This window comes from Capricornis sumatraensis, chromosome 17, assembly GCF_032405125.1.
Source record: "Capricornis sumatraensis isolate serow.1 chromosome 17, serow.2, whole genome shotgun sequence".
NCBI lineage: Eukaryota > Metazoa > Chordata > Mammalia > Artiodactyla > Bovidae > Capricornis > Capricornis sumatraensis.
This window is the reverse complement of record NC_091085.1, coordinates 61,313,396-61,331,753: the sequence shown is the minus strand read 5'-3', so window position 1 is coordinate 61,331,753 and position 18,358 is coordinate 61,313,396. Positions and strand designations below refer to the sequence as shown.

Below are 18,358 nucleotides of genomic sequence, written 5' to 3'. Positions count from 1 at the left end.
TGTAAATGAAGAGGATTCCGTCTCCGCCTCATAGAGTTGTTGCTGTATGTTGCCACGGGCTTCTGCACAGAGCTCAGAAAATGGCAGGTGCTTTGGCGATAGTTCCAATCTCTGCAGTTTGCACTACCTTAAATATTAACTCCCACATTGCCTCCCCAGCCTCATGATTGTCTTGCCAGGTCAACAGACTCTTCCATCAAGGCAGGAGTGATTCTGACCCACAGGGAATGGGGAAGAAAGTTGGAGAATGCATCTCTGGAGGCACCTGGGCTGCTGGTCAGGCTTCTCAGTCTGCAAGCAGCACCCACCCCCCACAATCTAGTCAGCCGTCATGGTGGTTATTTTCATGAACCTCAAACTTCCTCCCCACCCTAGAGAAGGAAAAGCTGCTACGCTTATTTAAAGACTTCCCTGATTTTAAAAATAGGCATTCCTCAGAACACAAATCCCTGGGGACTAAGGGGTTGGGAGGTGGTGGTAAGAGAACGTGAGCTGCTGGGGTGCAGGAGTCCCCCAGGAGGAGAGATTTGCTCGAGGGATTTGTTCCACCCTCCAGGTATGTTGAGTGGGAACCTGCAGTCTTCCAGGCATGAGGGCTGTGGAGAATGTAGCATAAGCAGGAGCCCAGCCACCCAGCCCCCTAAGGAGGAGCTGGGGGAGGAAGCAGACTCCATTTACAAATGGGTGCATCCGTCTCTATTTCGGGAGGTGTGGGCCATGCATGAGTGCAACAGGGAAGGTACATGGTCAGCCTCCTGGAGCTTGGGTGCTTAAGAGAGACCTCCTGCAGGACACAAAGAAAAATGATAAGATGGCATTCCTGACAGAAAATCACACGTGCAAAGGGCCTGTGGTTGAAGGAACCTGTTGAGTATGGAGGGCTAATGGAGACCATGTGGCCAGACCAGAGACCGGTAACAGGTGAGATCAGATAAGCAGCCAGAGGTTACAGCCTGTGCAATGGCTGTAGGTCTGTGGAAGGCACTTTGGTCTTTTTTTTTTTTTTTTTTTCGCTCCTTACCATGCCACACAACTTGTGGGATCTTAGTTCCCTGACCAGGGATCGAACCCTGGGCCCTTAGCAGTGAAAGCAGAGAGTCCTGACCATTGGGATATCAGGGAGTTCCCTGTATCTTTAAGATCAGTGGGAATCCCAAGGAGAGTTTCAAATGAGGGAGTACCGTTGGGCCCCAAGATCGCTCCAGGTTCAGTGATTCACTGGGAGGCCTCACAGGACTCAGCACACAGTTCCACTCATGGCTAAGATTTTTACGAAGGAAAAGCAAAAAGGTACATGAGGGGAAGTCCAGGGGAGATCAGACACAAGCTTTCAGATTCCTCTCCCATGGGAGTCACATAGGCCTTGCTTAATTCCTCCAGCAGGAAGCTGTGACGACACATGTGAAATGTTATCTGCTGGGAGAGCTTGTTAAGAGACTCAGCACTCGAGGTTTTTATTTGAGAGGTGGTCACATGGGTGCCTTCCAAACTCCAGAAGTTCCAGACTACCCTGAGGAAAGCAGGTATTCAACATAAACCGCAATGTCGTTTACAAAAACAGTCCAGGCACAGTGAGCTGTTCTCACCAGATGAGAACCCTCCCGAGATACAAGTTCCCAGATTCCAGCCAGGGGCCAGGCAGACTTTCCTAAGGCCACAGCCCCAGGCCTTTTCTGCACAGGGAGACAGGATTGTTTCAAGGAGTGCTCTCAGGCTGTTGACAAGAGTGTGAAAGCAACAGGGAGAACAGTGAGGGGCTGATACATCTTCCAAGTATAATGTGCAGGCTGAGGCAGGGAGGTGCCCCAGCAGCGAGGCTGAGGCAGAAGATGAGAGAAGTAGGTGATGGATTCAAGGATTATTTAGATACTAAAATGCACAGGGCTTTGTGATTAGGTGAGCTTTGTGGGAGAGGGAGGGAAGGCAGGGATCGGGACAGCGTCTCTGACCCTGCCTGGGTGGGTGTTAAGACCCTTGGACCCAGAAGGTAAGAGATGCAAGGCCATTGGCTGTCCACTGGGTGGCGGTGATTGCCATGCGGCAAGTCCTTATTTTCCCCTACTGAGGGAGGAACGCTTGCATCTCAGAACCTTGATTCCACTTCTTTCGATATCATCGTTCTTGTTGCTTTAAAAATCAGCCCTTCTGGCATGTTTTCCTCTCATTGACAGAGTGTCTCAGAAAGAACAAAGCTAGTAGAATTGAGTTCATGTGTCAGCTTTACTACTTATGTTTGTTTTCAAAAACTGTACACAAACAAGTTCTCAGTATAAGAAATTAAAACAACAGTTAGATATTAGGTTGAACCACATAACTGTCTGTTTCTACGAGTTTTGATCTGCAAAAATGGTAATTTTTAAAGAAGTCTTGTTTCAGTAGTTTTCTTGAATTATATCTTGAACCATTCTGTTCCATCGTTTTGGTTCTCTTATTTAGGGATTCCAGTTAGGTATATATTGGATTTGTGTGTGTGTGTGTGTGTGTGTGTGTGTGTGTGTGTGTGTATTTTTTAAAAATTCTTCCTCCCTTTTCCCCTCACCCAAATACTTCATTCTCTGCAGGTTAGATCTGACTCCAAAAATGGCTATTTCTCATTGTTAAGTCTAACAGGGAAAAAAAAAAGTTTCTCTTCACCTTCCAACCCAGTCCTAATCCCTTTTGCTTCACAGAAGTAACGATTTGGTTTGGGTTGTTGATTTTGTTTTTAACAAACATGGAATTATACATTGTGGTCTGGTTAGAGTTAGTACTATGCCGATTTTCACTTGACCGTAGTTGAGAGAGACATTTCTGTGTCAGTCCCTGCAGCCACACTGACGTAGGGCATTCTTAACAGCTGTGTTGTATTCCATAGTGTGGGTCTGTCACAGCATATTTAACCATGGACCTTAAGGTTGTAACAGGACTGCAGTGAGTACATGTGTGACTGTCTTTGTGCTTGTGCGTGAGTCCCTTGTGTCAGGTCAAACAATATGGACATTTAAAGTTTTGTAGAAACTAGTTTAATGCTGATCCTTCCTTTGCTCCCACACTTGGCACATTGGGCAGACTCAAATATCCTTTGAAAAGATGAAAGAAACTGCCTCATCGCCCTCCTAAGAAGGACGTACCCATTTCCATGCCCACCAGGTGGTGCAGAGACATGCCTTCCTTCCTCCACCCCTGTCACCCTGCTACAGCAGGCGACTCTGGGCAGTAGATCTCTCCTCCCTGAGCCTCAGTTTCCCCTTCTGTAGAATGGAGAGGCTGCCTCTCCCTGCCCAGCCAATTTCTCATGACTGTCAGCATCCAGTGAGAGCAAGAGGAGATGGAGGTGGCCGATACGCTGCAAGCAAAGAGAAATAAGCTTCTTCCAAGTGGTTTTGTTGACCTCCAAAGGAGCCTGCTTCATCCCAGGAGTGTGGGACCGGTGTGCGGCCCATGAATATAAAGGGGGAGAGAGAGCTCTTGATCTGTGGCACCCTTGAGCTGACTCAAGTACACCCGCTCTGTCTTAGCTTCCTGGGGTTGCCATAACAAATGACCACAAACCAGATGGCTTAAAAAAACAAATTTATTCTCTCAGTCCTCAAGGTCAGAGTTCTAAAATCAGGGGCTTGGCCAGCTCAGTTCCTCTGGAGGCTCAGAGGGAGGGTCGGCTCCATTTCTCCTAGCTTCTCCTAGCTTCTGGTGCGAGCGTGCTAAGTTGCTTCAGTCGTGTCCAACTCTGCAACCCTATGGACTGTAGCCCACCAGGCTCCTCTGTCCATGGGATTCTCCAGGCAAGAGTACTGGAGTGGGTTGCCATGCCCTCCTCCAGGGGTCTTCCTGACCCAGGGATTGAACCCGAGTCTCCTAGTCTCCTGCATCGGCAGGCGGGCTCTTTACCACTAGCGCCACCCGGGAAGTGTAGCTTCTGGTGGTTTCTGGCACTCCTTGGTCTCCAGATGCATCACTCCAGTCTCTGCCTCCATCCTCCCATGGCCTTCTCCTCCGAGTGTTCCCTCCTTTTCTTTTCTTTTAAATATTTATTTATTTATTTGGCTGTGCCGAGTCTTAGTTGCAGCATGTCACTCGCTAGTTGCAGCAGTAACTCTCTAGTCCCAGTTCCCCAACCAGGGATCAGACGTGGGCCCGCTACATTGGGAGTGCAGAGTCTTAGCCACTGGACCACCAGGGAAGTCCCCCCTCTTTTTCTTATAAGGACACCAGTCACTGGATTAAGGTCCATCCTAAATCCAGCATGGTTTTATGTCAAGATTTTTTTTTTTTTTGACTGCACCGTGCACTTTGTGGGATCTTAGTTCCCTGACCAACAATTGAAGCCCAGGCACTTGGCCATAAGAGCCGGGGGTCCTAACCACTGGGACCTCCAGGGAATTCCCAGCAAGATCTTGACATCTGCAAAGGCTTGTATTCCAAGCAAGGTGACATTCTGAGGTTTCAGGTAGACATGGATCTGGGACAGCTGCGTTTCAACCCACTGCACCCTCCTAGCCAGCAGATGTCTGGTCACAGCCTGCCTGGACTTTTCTCAGCCGTGTCTTGTAACATGAGGGCCTCCAGGTGATACAGCCCAGCCCAAGGGCAAGTCCTGGTTCTGCCATTTTCTGAGTGTGTGACTTTGGACATATCACTTTTTTTACCCAGACCCAAAATGATGACTTTAACCTCAGAGAGTTGTTAGGAATTAAAATGAAATAGTGCATTTAAGGAACTTACCAGTGTGCTGTTATAACAAATTATAAACAATCAGCAATAATATATGTTGCTGCAATTGTGTCTTGTTTGGGGGTGGGAGTGTTGATTAATGGGGCTTCCCAGGTGACATTATTGGTAAAAAAAAAAACTCATTTGCCAGTGTAGGAGACATAAGAGACATGGGTTGGATTCCTGGATCAGAAGCATCCCCTGGAGGTGGGCATGGCAACCCACTCCAGTATTCTTGCCTGGAGAATCCCATGGACAGAGGAACCTGGCAGACTACAGTCCATAGGGTCACAAAGAGTCAGACCAGAGCTGAAGTGACTTAGCATGCATGCACACACGTGTTTATTAATAAGCAAATGAAGTCCCCAAAAGTAGGCTCTGAGAGGGAATGGGGAAATGGGGACTTAGCAGACATTTGGCCCTGGGAATCAGCAGTCAGATGAGTTTCTTAAAAAGTACCTATTTCAGTGATTGCTGGATGACCATGAAATAGGGACTTTCCCCCTCCTACAGATGACAGCTTCAGAGTCTGAAAAATAGACATTCACAAGAACAATTTCTTCCACATCAATTGTAGATCTGTTTTTTTGTTTGTTTGTTTTTCCCCCTCTCTCCCAGGTAGTAATTTTTCTGGTATAATACCTGTCATGTCTAAACGAGAAGTAAGCAATTACCTTTGATGGGTAGCTCCTGTGGTTTTGTTGTTAAATCGTTTATTAAATATTGAGCCCCTCCCTGTGACTGAGGGAGAAACAAAATCTGCCCTCCCGGGGTTCACAGACTAGTGCCGGAGACAACCTTGAGATGTCACAGTGTTCGTTAGTGGCTTGATGGGGAAGTAGAGGAAGGACCCTCACCCAACATGTGGCAGTTAAGGAAGTCCTCCCAAGGGAGGTAAAATGTATTCTATAAAATGTGAAAAAGAACTAGGGTGAGGCAGAGGGTGGGTATTCCAGGCAGGGTGGGGGTGGGGGGGCCTGCAGGTCGTGTGAAGTTCTGGAAGCAAGAGAGAGTGGTTTATTCCAGAACCACAGTGCGTTTAGTGTAACTGGAGTGTGGTGGAGGCTGGGGAAGGGACCAAGAGAGCTTTGACCTGGTCCTGAAGGCAGCAGCTGGCCGGGGGTGAGGATGAAGGGACTGAAAGTAATGGGAAGCAGGGGAGGGAGATAGGCAAGGGCAGGGACGCAGCCAGCCCAGCATTGGAGAAAGGTGACCTGGCCACCACTGGGTGGAGAAAGGGTCAGAGGTGAGAGGCCAAATCAGGATGTTGGTGCAAGTGTCCCAAAAAGAGGTGAGGGGGTAAGAGAGAGAAGAAGACAAGGTGCAGCAGAAATGGTGTTCAGGAGATTAGATTGACAGGCCTGATGGAGAGAGTGATCTTTAGCTGTGGACTTGAGCAGCGGGGCGGATGTGACTCCATGACCTAGGCCAGTGTGGAAGGAGAAGTGGATTTGGGGGGAAAGAAAAAAAATTAGTTCAGTTTGGATCACAGCAGACTAACGACTTGGCAGGATATCAGACGGCAGACTGGAGACTGATTGGCACCTGAGCAGCCTTGAGAACACAGATGTGCAGAGACCACCAAAGAGGGGAATCGCCCTGTGCCAGGGCGAGCTCAGGGTCGGGGACTCGAGGACTTGCGGTGGCGTGGGGGCAGGGACACGGTACAGGAAGAGCAGCCAGAGATGGGAGAAAAATCAAGAGGAGGCAAGATTGTCAAACAGAAAGTCCACGCTGTGAGAGGATACAGCCCACTCCAGGTGGGAACCACAGTTGTGGGCTTTGATACTGAAAAGTGACCCCAGAGAGAGCAGGGCCAGAATATACTGGGACGGCAAGGGGTAATGCAGGAGCAGTGGGGACAGTTCAGGGCCAGGGACTCCACTGGTCTAGATTCTCCGGATTGCACATGATAGAAGCAACTAAATCTAGCTTCAGCCAGAAAAGGAATCTCAGTCCATGTGACTGAACACATGGGGCTGCAGAGGCAGACCGTTTGGGCCCAGTAACCAGTGAACCGAGATATCCACAGGTGATGAAGAAGTCTGGGGAGTGGAGGTGAGAGTGTCTGTTATTGAGGAATAATAATATCAGCGGGTGCTTACAGAGGGTCTGCTCCTGGCCAGGCACTAAGGCTGGTGGTCCCCACAACTCGCTGAGTCAGTCCTTCCATCTGCCTGGGCAAGGTGGGGGGTGGGCGGGTGCCGAGAGCTGAGAGTCCAGGGTGGGTGGTGAAGTTGCCGAGGCTCACAATGTTTTCATGATCTTTGTCTTTTCTGGAACTTTGCTGCTTCTGGCATGACGGATTTTTGACTGAAAACTAGAGTTGTTTTCTGCTCTGCTGGGTGCCATATTTTCATTCCAAATTACTGAAAGTTGCTTCGTTATTAGATGCAAAGTTTCAAAAAAAGTCTTCTGTATAAAATATGAATATGGTTTTTGTAGCACACCCTGAGGGTCCCGCCATGCTGAGAATTAGTGCAAGAGGTTTCTATCTGCCAGATGAAGTGTTTTGGTGGAGGGGATCATGGCCAGTCACCACCCAGAAAGATTCAGGTTGGCTGTGGGCCTGGTCCTTGGCCAACCTTGAGAGCCCAGCAATTAGAGGCACCAGGGCCCTCCACCAACAGGCACTTGATGAGCTTCTGCTCTAGGTCAGGTGTCACGTGGTACTCTGGGAACTCAGAATCTTGGACCTGTATGTTTGTATTTTTCCATTAAGTCTGGAGATTTTTTCCAGGTGTTATTTCTCCAAATATTTTCCCTCTCTTCTCCTTTTGGTACTCCAGGGACATATATATCAGGAACTTAATGTCCCTGAAGCTCTGTTCTTTTTTTTTTTTTAGCCCTAGCCTCTTTTCTCTTCTTGCTTCCACTGGATAGTTTCAGTTTTTTATCTTTAAGTTCCCTGATCTTTTCTTCTGCAGCATCTAATCGGCTATTAAGCCCATCCAGTGATTTTTCATTTCATATATGTGTTTTTCAATTCTAGAGTATCCATTTGGATTTTTTATAGCTTCCTTTTTTCTTTTGAGATTCTCCATTTGTTCCCTCATTAAGTTCATGTTTTTCTTGAAATCCTTGAACATATTTATAATTAACTATTTTCACATCTTTGTTGGCCAGTTTCATTATCTCCATCCCTTTTGAGCTGATAAGCTGATGTTTTATTGGTTTATGACCACGTTTTCCTGCTTATTTATCTGTCTGGTAATTTTTTATTATATGTTGGACATTATGAATGTTGTTGAGAGTATTTTGCTGTCTTCTTCAATAGAGTACTGAGTTTTGTTTCAAGAGGCAGTTAATTTACTTAGAGATAAGCATGGTCTTTTAAAAAGCCTTATTTTTAAGCTTAGTTGGGACAGGTCTAAGGTAGCCCTGACTGGAGGGCTAGATTAGGTCTATATATAAGGCATGGCTTTTCTGGAATTTCTACTGAATACTCAAGAGTATTCAAGAAGATCTCTCTACTCTTGCTGTTTGGAACTCACAGATCTCCCAACCCAGACCTATGTAACTCTCTGGTAGTTATTCAGGTCACAGTTCCATGAGTTTTTTTATGTTTTGTTTTTTCCTGAAAGTTATATTTTGCCCTGTTTCATGGAGTCTTGCTCTGCACATGTGACGTTTAGGACTCAGCCCAAGTCCAATATTTAGAGTGTTTTCTCTCTGCACTGCTTCCTTTTCTCTGGTACCTTGTCATGCAAATTCCTGAGGAAGTAAAGTTCAATAACCCTAAACTATAATCTTTGTCTCCACAGTCCAAAAAGTACCTCCAGGCAGAAGGCTAGAGTGACTGTGGGGCTCATCTTATTTGTTTCTCTTCTTTCAAGGATCACAGTAAATTTCATACATTTTACCCAGTTTTAGAGTTATATTTTATCTAGTCTTATGGCAGGTGCTCTAACTGGTATAGTTACTTTTATGGCAGTTGCTCTAACTGGTATAGTTGTTTATACCAGTTACTGTGTCATTGGTCAGAAGCAGAAATCTCATTCTTTTGTATATTTATGCTCACATTTTCACACATTCCAAAAACAATAGATGGTAGTAATTGGTAGCCATTGAGGTAGCAGGAAACTCAGAAAGTGGGATTTGAGAAGCCAGTGAAGAATGTTTTTGAAGAAAGGGAGTGATCTTTCTGTGTTCAGTACTGCTGAGGGGGTACACATGGATGTCATCAGTGATACACAGAGACATGGTTCATTCATTTTAACTGCTGTATAAAATTCCATCACGTGAATAGAGAAAACTCACTTCTCTATCTCCTACCACTTAAGTGAACATTTGCAGTGAACGTTCTTGAACATGTCACTGATTTGAGTACATGTGGGCGAGTTTCTCTTTGAAACCTATCTAGGGGTGGGATTACTAGATCATTAACTAGTATAATTTCAACTTGACAAAACAGTACTGGATTGCTTGGAAAAATAGTGGTGCCAGTGTCTGTTCCTACCTTCAGGGTTCAAGAGACCCCCATTGCTTCACATATTCACTGTTTGCTATTGTAGATTTTAAAATTCTTGCCAATCTAAGGAATGAAAAGGTGTGTGATTGTTACTTCAATTCACCTTTTCCTAAATATCAGTAAAGTTGATTGAGTGTCTTGGGTATCTGGGTTTCCTCTCATGTGACCTGACTGGTAATATCCATTAACTAGTTTTCCATGGAGTTGTCTTTTTTGGGTAAGATTTCTTTCTATATTCTGGATACTGAAATCTTTGTCTATTAAATGCATTGCAAATACTTACTCCCAGTCTGTGATGTGTCTTACTTTGTATAGGTGAGAAACAAACATTTTTAGCTTTCCTGAGTCAGGTCTGTTGATTTATTTTGTGTTTTTTGTCTTATTTAACCAATCCTTCACAGTACTGAGGTCATAAAGATACTTGTCTGTATTTTGTTTTTAGACTTTTAAATGCATTTATATAGATTAATACAAATGAAATTTATTCTCTGTGTGGCATGAGGTTGGATTTTTTTCCCCCTTGTTGGAAAAGACAAATGTCCTAACCTTGCCAGTGGGTTCTCACAGTGAGCTGGGTCTGTTTGGGGCTCTCTTTTCCTGTTATTCTGATCATATTGCCTCTTCTCTTAGCCAGACCTGAAAGTTTTCATTATTGAACTTTAGAAAAAGTTTAATGTCTGGGAGGGTAAGTTGGGTAAAGGAGTGGGAATCTTATTTGCTTTTTCACTTTGAAGTCATCGGTCTTTTAAACAACTGTCTATAATTATTCAAAACAGCCCTGGCTGAACTTAGGAAAAATCTACTTGCTGCCCAGACCTTTCTAGGACCGATCAGTGGCGAGGGTGGCTTTGCTTTTGTATGAAACTCTGGGCACTTTTACTTCTGCCTTTGCCCTCCCCCTGTCCTGCCAACTCTCACCTCTGGGTTTTTAGGTTGTGATGTCTCTGCGCCAGGGGCTGCTATTGGGTCTTCCGGTATTTACATGCGGGCCTGCGGTGGGTGTTTTGCGACTGGGCGGCAGTACCTCTCCTGTTGGTTACTGCCAACCAGACCACAGTGGCAGGCCTGACGGAGTCTGGGGTTTCCTGTTGCCTCACCGGTGCTGAGACCCTGGATTCCAAAAATAAATGCACGAAAAACCACTGTGACCTCACGGTCTGCGCTCGCAGGGTGCTCTGAGCGCCGGACCGTCTTCACCCCGGGGCCCGGCCTAGCGGGGGCTCTGCTCCCCCGGAGACTGACGGACAGGCTGCCTGAGCGCTCGCTGTCTGTCCCCCTTTCTTCAGGCAGTCACCCGCAGGGCCAGGGTGGCTCCCGCCGAGAGGATGAGCAAATTCTTGAAACACTTCACCGTCGTCGGGGACGACTACCACGCCTGGAACATCAACTACAAGAAGTGGGAGAATGAGGAGGAGGAGGAGGAAGAAGAGCAGCCGCCGCCCACTGCCGCCTCGGCCTCGGCCGAGGAGGGCAGAGCCACTGACCCCACCCCGGCCCCGGCCCCTGTGCCCAGGCCCCGCCTAGACTTCAGGACCACTTTGAGGAAGCTCTTCAGCGCCCACAGGTTTCAGGTAGGTGGGCAGAGGCCCAAAATGCCTTGGGTGGGGCAGAGCCATCAGCCCCAAGTCACGAGGTCAGGTAGGGGCCCATCTCTGTCCCCAGTTCCTTCACTCTGCAGATGCCTACCCAGCACGGATCCTGTGCAGGGCAGGTCCCCTGTTGTCAGGGGCAGAGTAAGTCCTAATCCAAAAGTCAATTAAAAATTCATCACCTGATGAATCCGTTAAGCAAAATGTGCTCCATCCCTACTCAGCTGCAGAGAGGAATGGAGCATTGACGCATGCTGTAGTGTGGATGCCCCTTGACAACACGATCCTAAGTGGAAGAAGCCGGACACAGAAGGCCACGTGTCTCGCAATTCCATTCATGTGCAATGTCTGGAATGCATACATCCGCAGAGACAGCAGAGTAGAGGGAATGGAGGGGGGAGTGACCGCTCAATGGATGTAGTTTCCGGTTGAGGTAACGAAAATGTTCTAGAACTAGATACAGTGATGGTTGAACAACCTTGTGAATGTACTTAAGGCCTGTGAACTTTATGCCAGCCGTAAAGGAGTGAAAAATGTTAAGCTTTGCAATGTTAAATGTTAAGTTATGCAAAATTTACCCCCTACACACACAAAGGAAAGGATAAATTGGGGGGTGGGCGCAGTCTCTACTTTTCTGAAGTGATGCTGAAAATATCTGCCTGGCGTAACCAACCCGCCACCAATCTCTAGGTGTGGTTATGGGGAGACCCTGAGAGGGAGACACAGGCTTCAAAGAGTAGCAGAAGGAATAGGACTTCCTACAGGGTTCAGGGTCAGTCCCAACGTGAGTGGAGTCTGGCCAGCCCTGTCTGAACCCCATCCCGCCACTCCAGCGTGGGTGAGCAGGTGTCTGGAAGCATGTTCTGAGACCCAGTAGAAAGCGGGAGGCTCCTTGTCAGCCCAGTCTGTCAGGTCCCAGAATGGAACTCTTTGAGGGCCCCTGCTGCAGGTTACCCCCCTTCAGCCATGATAACCCAGCTCCTCCCTGGAGCTGGTGTCCCTTCTGAAAGTAGAGAACAGCAGCCCTTGCCTCTCCCATCACTGACTTTGTTCCAGAGTAAAAGAGAAGGAATTATTTTGGTCTTTTTTTTTTTTCCACTCTTGTGTGACTTACAAAGCAGGCAACCAAGCATTCCTGGCAGCTCAGCACTTTCCTCTGTAGCTCTGACAGAAGAGGAAACGTGGTATTATGTTGTTGGGGTTGAAATCCCAAACCCTCAATTTCAGGAGCAGAAGGAAGGAGCCAGCTTCCTCCCAGCTGCAAGAGGAGCCCTGGGGAGGTCCCCCCTCTCCTGACTGGGGCCCCCAGGCCACGTGGCTCTGGGGAAAAGCATAGGAGAGGTGTTTATTCATTCACTCTACAGTCACTTTTTAGCTTCTGCTATGCACCAGGGTCACGGCAGTGAGCGTGGTGGACACATCCCTGCCCTCACTTGCAGAGGATGGATGCTTCATGGAGAAATGGGCATTCCAGAAATCAGACAGATGCTGGATACAAATGGAGGGAAGCCCTCGTCAGGGAAACAGAGGGGGGTGGCTCTGAGAGATCCTCGGGGTCGGGGAGACCCGATCGAGGACGTGAGGCAGAGCAGGTGATACTTCACCTGACACCACGAGGCTGGGCAGGAGTGAGGTCTGTGGATGGGAAGGGAGGTGCTTCCCAGGCAGGGGGCCGTGTTTGCAAAGGGCCTGAGGGAGGAAAGAGTCTTCAGCATTGCAGGAATTGAGAAGGGTCCATGAGGCTTGTGCGTATCCAGTAGTGGGAACGGAGGCTCTGGAAGTCCACCCACCGGCAGTGGGCAGCCATCAGAGTCCGAGTGTGCGGTGGGGAGGCAGCGACATGAGCAGTTTGGAGAGGAGCCCAGAGTGGAAGCAGGGAGGCTACCTCGGGATAGGGAGTAAGGATTCAAGGGTTTGATCTCTGCACATAGAATCCGCATGCAAGAAGATTCTGGAATCCCCTCTCTTGGGTGCAGTTTCCACCTGTTCCCGTGGTTTGAGGTGACCAAGGTGACATGATATATAGTTGACTGTTGTCACTTCTCACAGGATGGTACAACCAACCAAAGGAGAGAACTTGGGGTGAGTCAGCCCTCTGTGGTAGGCACAGACAGGCAGGGGAGCATGGCCAGGAAGGCCGGGAGGAGCCTCACTTTTATCACCTGCTGACCGTGGCCAGGCCGTCTGCTGAGCGCACCTCACACTTTATCTCACTCGATGCTGCCATTGTCAGTCGGGGTGGAAAACGCAGCAAAGTCCCATCTCCCCCGGCAGGACACTGAAGCTTGTTAGAGTTAACGCCAAGGCACAGCAGAGCTGAGAGCTGTACCCAAGGTCCAGGCTAACAGGGGAGCCGGCTCAGGACTGGCTGCCCCACAGCCCGCTACACCCTGCACCTCTGGGTGCTGCTGCTAGGGATGGCTGTCTTCCAGTGAGGATTTGGAATTAACTCACTTCCCTGAATTCTCAGCCTTTTCACTTGCGATGTGGGTCCCCTCAGAACTTGTCCTGCCTTGTGAACTGGTGGATTCAGAGCCTTAGGGGTCAGTTCATAGAGGCCGGGGTTGGGACCCAGGCACTGTAGTTTTGTGACCTTGGGTCTGTCTCTCGAACACTTTTTAAAACTGAGGTGAAATTAAAATTAATTAAATAATTTTATGATCAAATTAATCATTGTAAAGTGGATAATTCAGTAGCATTTATTTAGTACATTCACGATGTTGTGCAGCCATCACCACTATCTAGTTCCAGAACACTTCCATCACCCCCAAAGAGACCCAGTACCCAGTAACCCCCAGTCCCCGACAAACCCTAATCTACCTTTTGCCTATACTGGGCATTTCATGTAAATGGAACCCTACCATGTATGTGATCTTTTGTGTTTGGCTTCTCTCACTTGGCATCATGCTTTCTAGGTTCATCCACACTGTAGCGTCCGTCAGTGCTTCATTCCTTTTTACGGCTGAGTATCCAGTCTGTTTTTAATATCTCTGTGCCTTGCTTCTAGACTAGATAAGCTCTTAGATCCCTTTACCTCCAACATGAAACCAAAGAGGAAGGGAGGGAGGGAGGAAAGAAGGAAAGATGCTGTCTGAGGCTTGAGTCTTCATTAAGCTACTGAATTCGGATTTGTGTGAATCTCTCATTACAGAGCACTTTGCCATACAATTTTCAGCAGTAAACCATGTCATCAAATACTTTAATTAGTGACATAATTGTTACAGGTCGAAATGGTAAAAAAAAAAAAAAAAAGTTTAATAGTCCATTCTTTATAGGCCTGAACTGGTTCAATTGCGACCTGAAACTGCAGAAACTGCCAAGATAATGGCAGACTAATTCTCAGAGGTCAAGATCTATCTGCCTGACAGTGTAAGAGGCAAGGCCCCCGGGGAAGTAAGTGACAGTCCAGTATGTTCAAGGGAAGAAAGAGGTCACACAAGTGTCAAGGGAAAGAAGAGGAGCCCCCCACCTTGGGGTTCCTCCTGTTTGCCACTTCCACCACTCCCACCTCATCCCTGTGGTCTTCCCAGAGGCCATCACCTCCACCTCCACTATCCGATTCACCGTCATCACTGCCTCCGTCACCATGACCACCCGCACCGCCATCGGTGAGACCACCCACTCACTTCACCCTGGTCCCCCCTCCCTCAGCTCCCCGCTCCAGCAGGTCACAAATCCCACGAGACTGTCTTTCCCTCAGCAGCTCCTCTGTTTCCCAGGACACCCAGAACTCCTTGCGCCCTCCCCCACAGTGAGCACATGGGGTTGGGGTGGGCACCTCAGGTCTCCAGTCTGAAGCTGTTTGACGGGCACAGTGGACGTCACCCTAACCCAGCTGCCTGGAGGAGGCGTCCCTAGGGATCCTCCCACAGCTTGGGTCTCTGAGGCTGGATGTTTTATTTATTGAGCCCTGTCAAGAGCAATTCCCAGAACTAGAAACACAAAAGCTTTTAAAAAAATTACTACTCATTTTTTGCCATCTAGGCATTAGCAGTTTGGTTCAAGAGATACTGAGAAGCAGTGAACTTCCAAGTTAAGAGAAAGACCAGTGGTGACCGAGGGTCAGTCAGTGAGCTGCACGGAGGCTTTAGGAGGACAGGCACGGCCCCGGGCTGGAAGGAGGGGCTCCTGTGAGAGGAGCCAGCCCCCAGCAGACCTCCTGTGAGGTGCTGGAGCTGCTGTGGGCAACTGGCCTCCCATCCTTGACCTCCAGGTGTTAACAGCCCTTAGAGATGGAAGGAAGGTCCCTGTTTAGGTCTCATGGTTTCTTGCTTCTTCCATTGGCCCACAGGTTATCATCATCTGCCTGGTCGTCCTGGACGCCCTCCTGGTGCTTGCCGAGCTTGTTCTGGACCTGAGGATCATCCAGCCCGACAAGAATAACTATGCCCCCAGGGTAGTGTGTCCACAGCCCTTTAACATGGTTCACTCTTGTTACCTGCACTGAGGCTGGGCGGAGGGGGCAGCACCCACAGAGAATCAACCAGGGCTTCTCTGAGAGTAGTTTGATGGGGTGCTTTCAGTCAAAGAGCAGAGCACATGTCTTCCTTTCCCAGTTGTAGATATGAGTTCCCTAAAGCAGGAGACCTCAGGTCACTTGATGGCTTGCAGGCTTGCATCCTGAGCTGTCCAAGACACTGAGCTGGAGTCTGTCACTGGTTCTCAAACCAGGAGAATGATTCCTTCCCATTCCCCAGAGGAGGACGGGCTGTTTGTCCTCCTATCAACATGCTGACGTGGTCCCTGTGCTGGAGCCACTGGGGGGACACGCCCACCATTCATTCCCTGATTCACAGTTACTGCCTGGCCCATCCCGGACAGTCATCCAGAGGGCAGTGGGTGCATTCTGTGACCCTATCAGCAGTAACTGGGAGGAGGCCAGGGGCTAAAAATCATCTCCCCACACCCTTTGAAAAAAAATTCAGTGGACTGTGCATAAGTGTCTTTTCAACTGGCAAAAGGGCAGGAAGAAAACATTAAACCTCCTTCCTACTCGTGGCCCCTTTGACCAAGGCAGTCATTAACGTTCTCTTCTGTGACACTTGAGTCCTCCTGTAGATGGGTAATCTTTTCTCCCTCTACTATTTAATAGAATCAGTAACTTACCACCTATGCTCACTGTCTTGTGCCTTTTTTCTTTACTTTTTATTATGAAAAATGGCAAACATACATTTTTCTGTATTTGCTTTCTTTATATACATACCCACAAGCATGCCCATATATTTTTGACCATTTGAAAGTCACACATCATGACACTTCATCGCTGAGTACTTCAACAATGCCTAAGAATGAGGTTTTTCTCCTATGGAACCATAATAGCATTATTACACCTAAAAAAGTTATAATTCCATAATATCTAATAACCAGTTTTCATTGAAATTTCCTCTTTCATAGTGCTTTTTTTTCCAAACTCGATTTCTGACATTATATTTGAGCTCTTTTAAAGTTAAATTCACTCAGTTGTATCCAGCTCTTTGTGCCCCAAGGACAATACAGTCCATGGAATTCTCCAGGCCAGAATACTGGAGTGGGTAGCCTTTTCCTTCTCCAGGGGATCTTCCCAACCCAGGGATCAAACCCAGGTCTCCCGCATTGCAGGTGGATTCTTTACCATCTGAACCACCCTACTCCTTTATTCTGTTTCCTGTATAACACAGGTTAGGTCAAGAGGCTTAAAAAGCAAGAGTTCTTCAAGGGTGGGCTATTTTTTCTCTATTTTTAAATCTCATGGCCGCTTGGGCCCGGGACCCACTACTAGTCTGCTCACTTGGTTCAGGTTGTAAACGCTGAGCTGTTGCACTGTCCAGGGGCACTTTTCCCTTTGCAGTCGTAAATAATCCGCATGGTGACACTTTCATGTCATACAGACTTCTTCCCCAGTTGGCATCCACTGATGATCATTGTGTGAGTCTGTGAACACACTGGCTTGCAAACCAGTGATTTCTAATAATGCCTTTCCTTCTACATTGACTAATCAGTATCCTTTTATCAGTTCAGTTCAGTTGCTCAATGTTGTCTGACTCTGCAACCCCATGGACTGCAGCATGCCAGGCTTCCCTATCCATCACCAACTCCCAGAGTTTACTCAAACTCTGTCCATTGAGTCAGTGATGCCATCCAACCATCTCATCCTCTGTCATCCCCTTCTCCTCCTGCCTTCAACCTTTCCCAGCATCAGGGCCTTTTCAAATGAAGTCAGCTTTTTGCATCAGGTGGCCAAAATATTGGGAGTTTCAGCTTCAGCATCAGTCCTTTCAGTGAATACTCAGGACTGATCTCCTTTAGGGTGGACTGGTTGGATCTCCTTGCAGTCCAAGAGACTCTCAAGAGTCTTCTCCAACACCACAGTTCAAAAGCATCAATTCTCTGGCGTTCAGCTTTCTTTATAGTCCAGCTCTCACATCCCTACATGACTACTGGAAAAACCATAGCTTTGATGAGATAGATCTTTGTTGGCAAAGTAATGTCTCTGCTTTTTAATATGCTGTCTAGGTTGGTCATAGCTTTTCTTCCAAGGAGCAAGCGTCTTTTAATTTCATGGCCACAGTCACCATCTGCAGTGATTTTGGAGCCCCCCAAAATAAAGTCTGCCACTGTTTCCACTGTTTCCCCATCTATTTGCCATGAAGTGATGGGACCGGATGCCATGATCTTTGTTTTCTGAATGTTGAGCTTTAAGCCAACTTTTTCACTCTCCTCTTTCACTTTCATCAAGAGGCTCTTTAGTTCTTCGCTTTCTGCTGTAAGGGTGGTATCAGCTGCGTATCTGAGGTTATCGATATTTCTCCCGGCAATCTTGATTCCAGCTTGTGCTTCATCCAGCCCGGCATTTCACATATGCACTCTGCATATAAGTTGAATTAGCAGGGTGACAATATACAGCCTTGATGTACTCCTTTTCCTATTTGGAACCAGTCTGTTGTTCCATGTCCGGTTCTAACTATTGCTTCTTGACCTGAATACAGATATCTCAAGAGGCAGGTCAAGTGGTCTTGTATTCCCATCTCTTTAAGAATTTTCCACAGTTTGTTGTGATCCACACAGGCAAAGGCTTTGGCATAGTCAATAAAGCAGAAGTAAATGTTTTTCTGGAACTTTCATGCTTTTTCAGTGATCCAATGGATGTTGGCAATTTTATCTCTGGTTCCTCTGCCTTTTCTAGATCCAGCTTGATCATCTGGAAATTCACAGTTCATGTACTGTTGAAGCCTGTCTTGGAGAATTTTGAGCATTACTCTACTAGTGTGTGAGATGAGTGCAACTGTGCGGTAGTTTGAGCATTCTTTGGCATTGCCTTTCTTAGTGTGTATCACAAGAACACAGTCATTCTTTCCAGTGTTCAGTTTCAAATGGTCCCAGATTTGGTCACTGTGAGCCTCTTTGGGCCAGGATGATGTCTCAGCTCTCTTCATACTTTCCCTGCCCCACAATGGAAATGGTTACTTTAGTGAAGACTAGTATTTATAAATCTAGATCTGGGAACTCTCTTCATTTATCATCCACCTTGGTGATCATTTCTAGTAAATACTTATGGATCAGCCTTGGTCTTTTGAACAACTGTGTAGTACTCCACGAGGAAGTACCAAAATGCTTTTAAAAGGACCCTAGT

At 47.4% G+C, this 18,358-nt stretch overlaps 1 protein-coding gene across 1 annotated transcript in view; it reads left to right on the top strand.

Annotated features, from left to right (window-relative positions):
- The window catches only part of HVCN1 (hydrogen voltage gated channel 1), a 31,646-nt gene that overhangs the window by 9,393 nt on the left and 3,895 nt on the right, over positions 1-18,358 (top strand). Inside the window, exons 4-5 of the mRNA XM_068989669.1 lie at positions 10,447-10,731; positions 15,041-15,145. Of these exons, the coding sequence (XP_068845770.1) occupies positions 10,447-10,731; positions 15,041-15,145 (390 nt within the window). The remainder of the gene's footprint in view (positions 1-10,446; positions 10,732-15,040; positions 15,146-18,358) is intronic.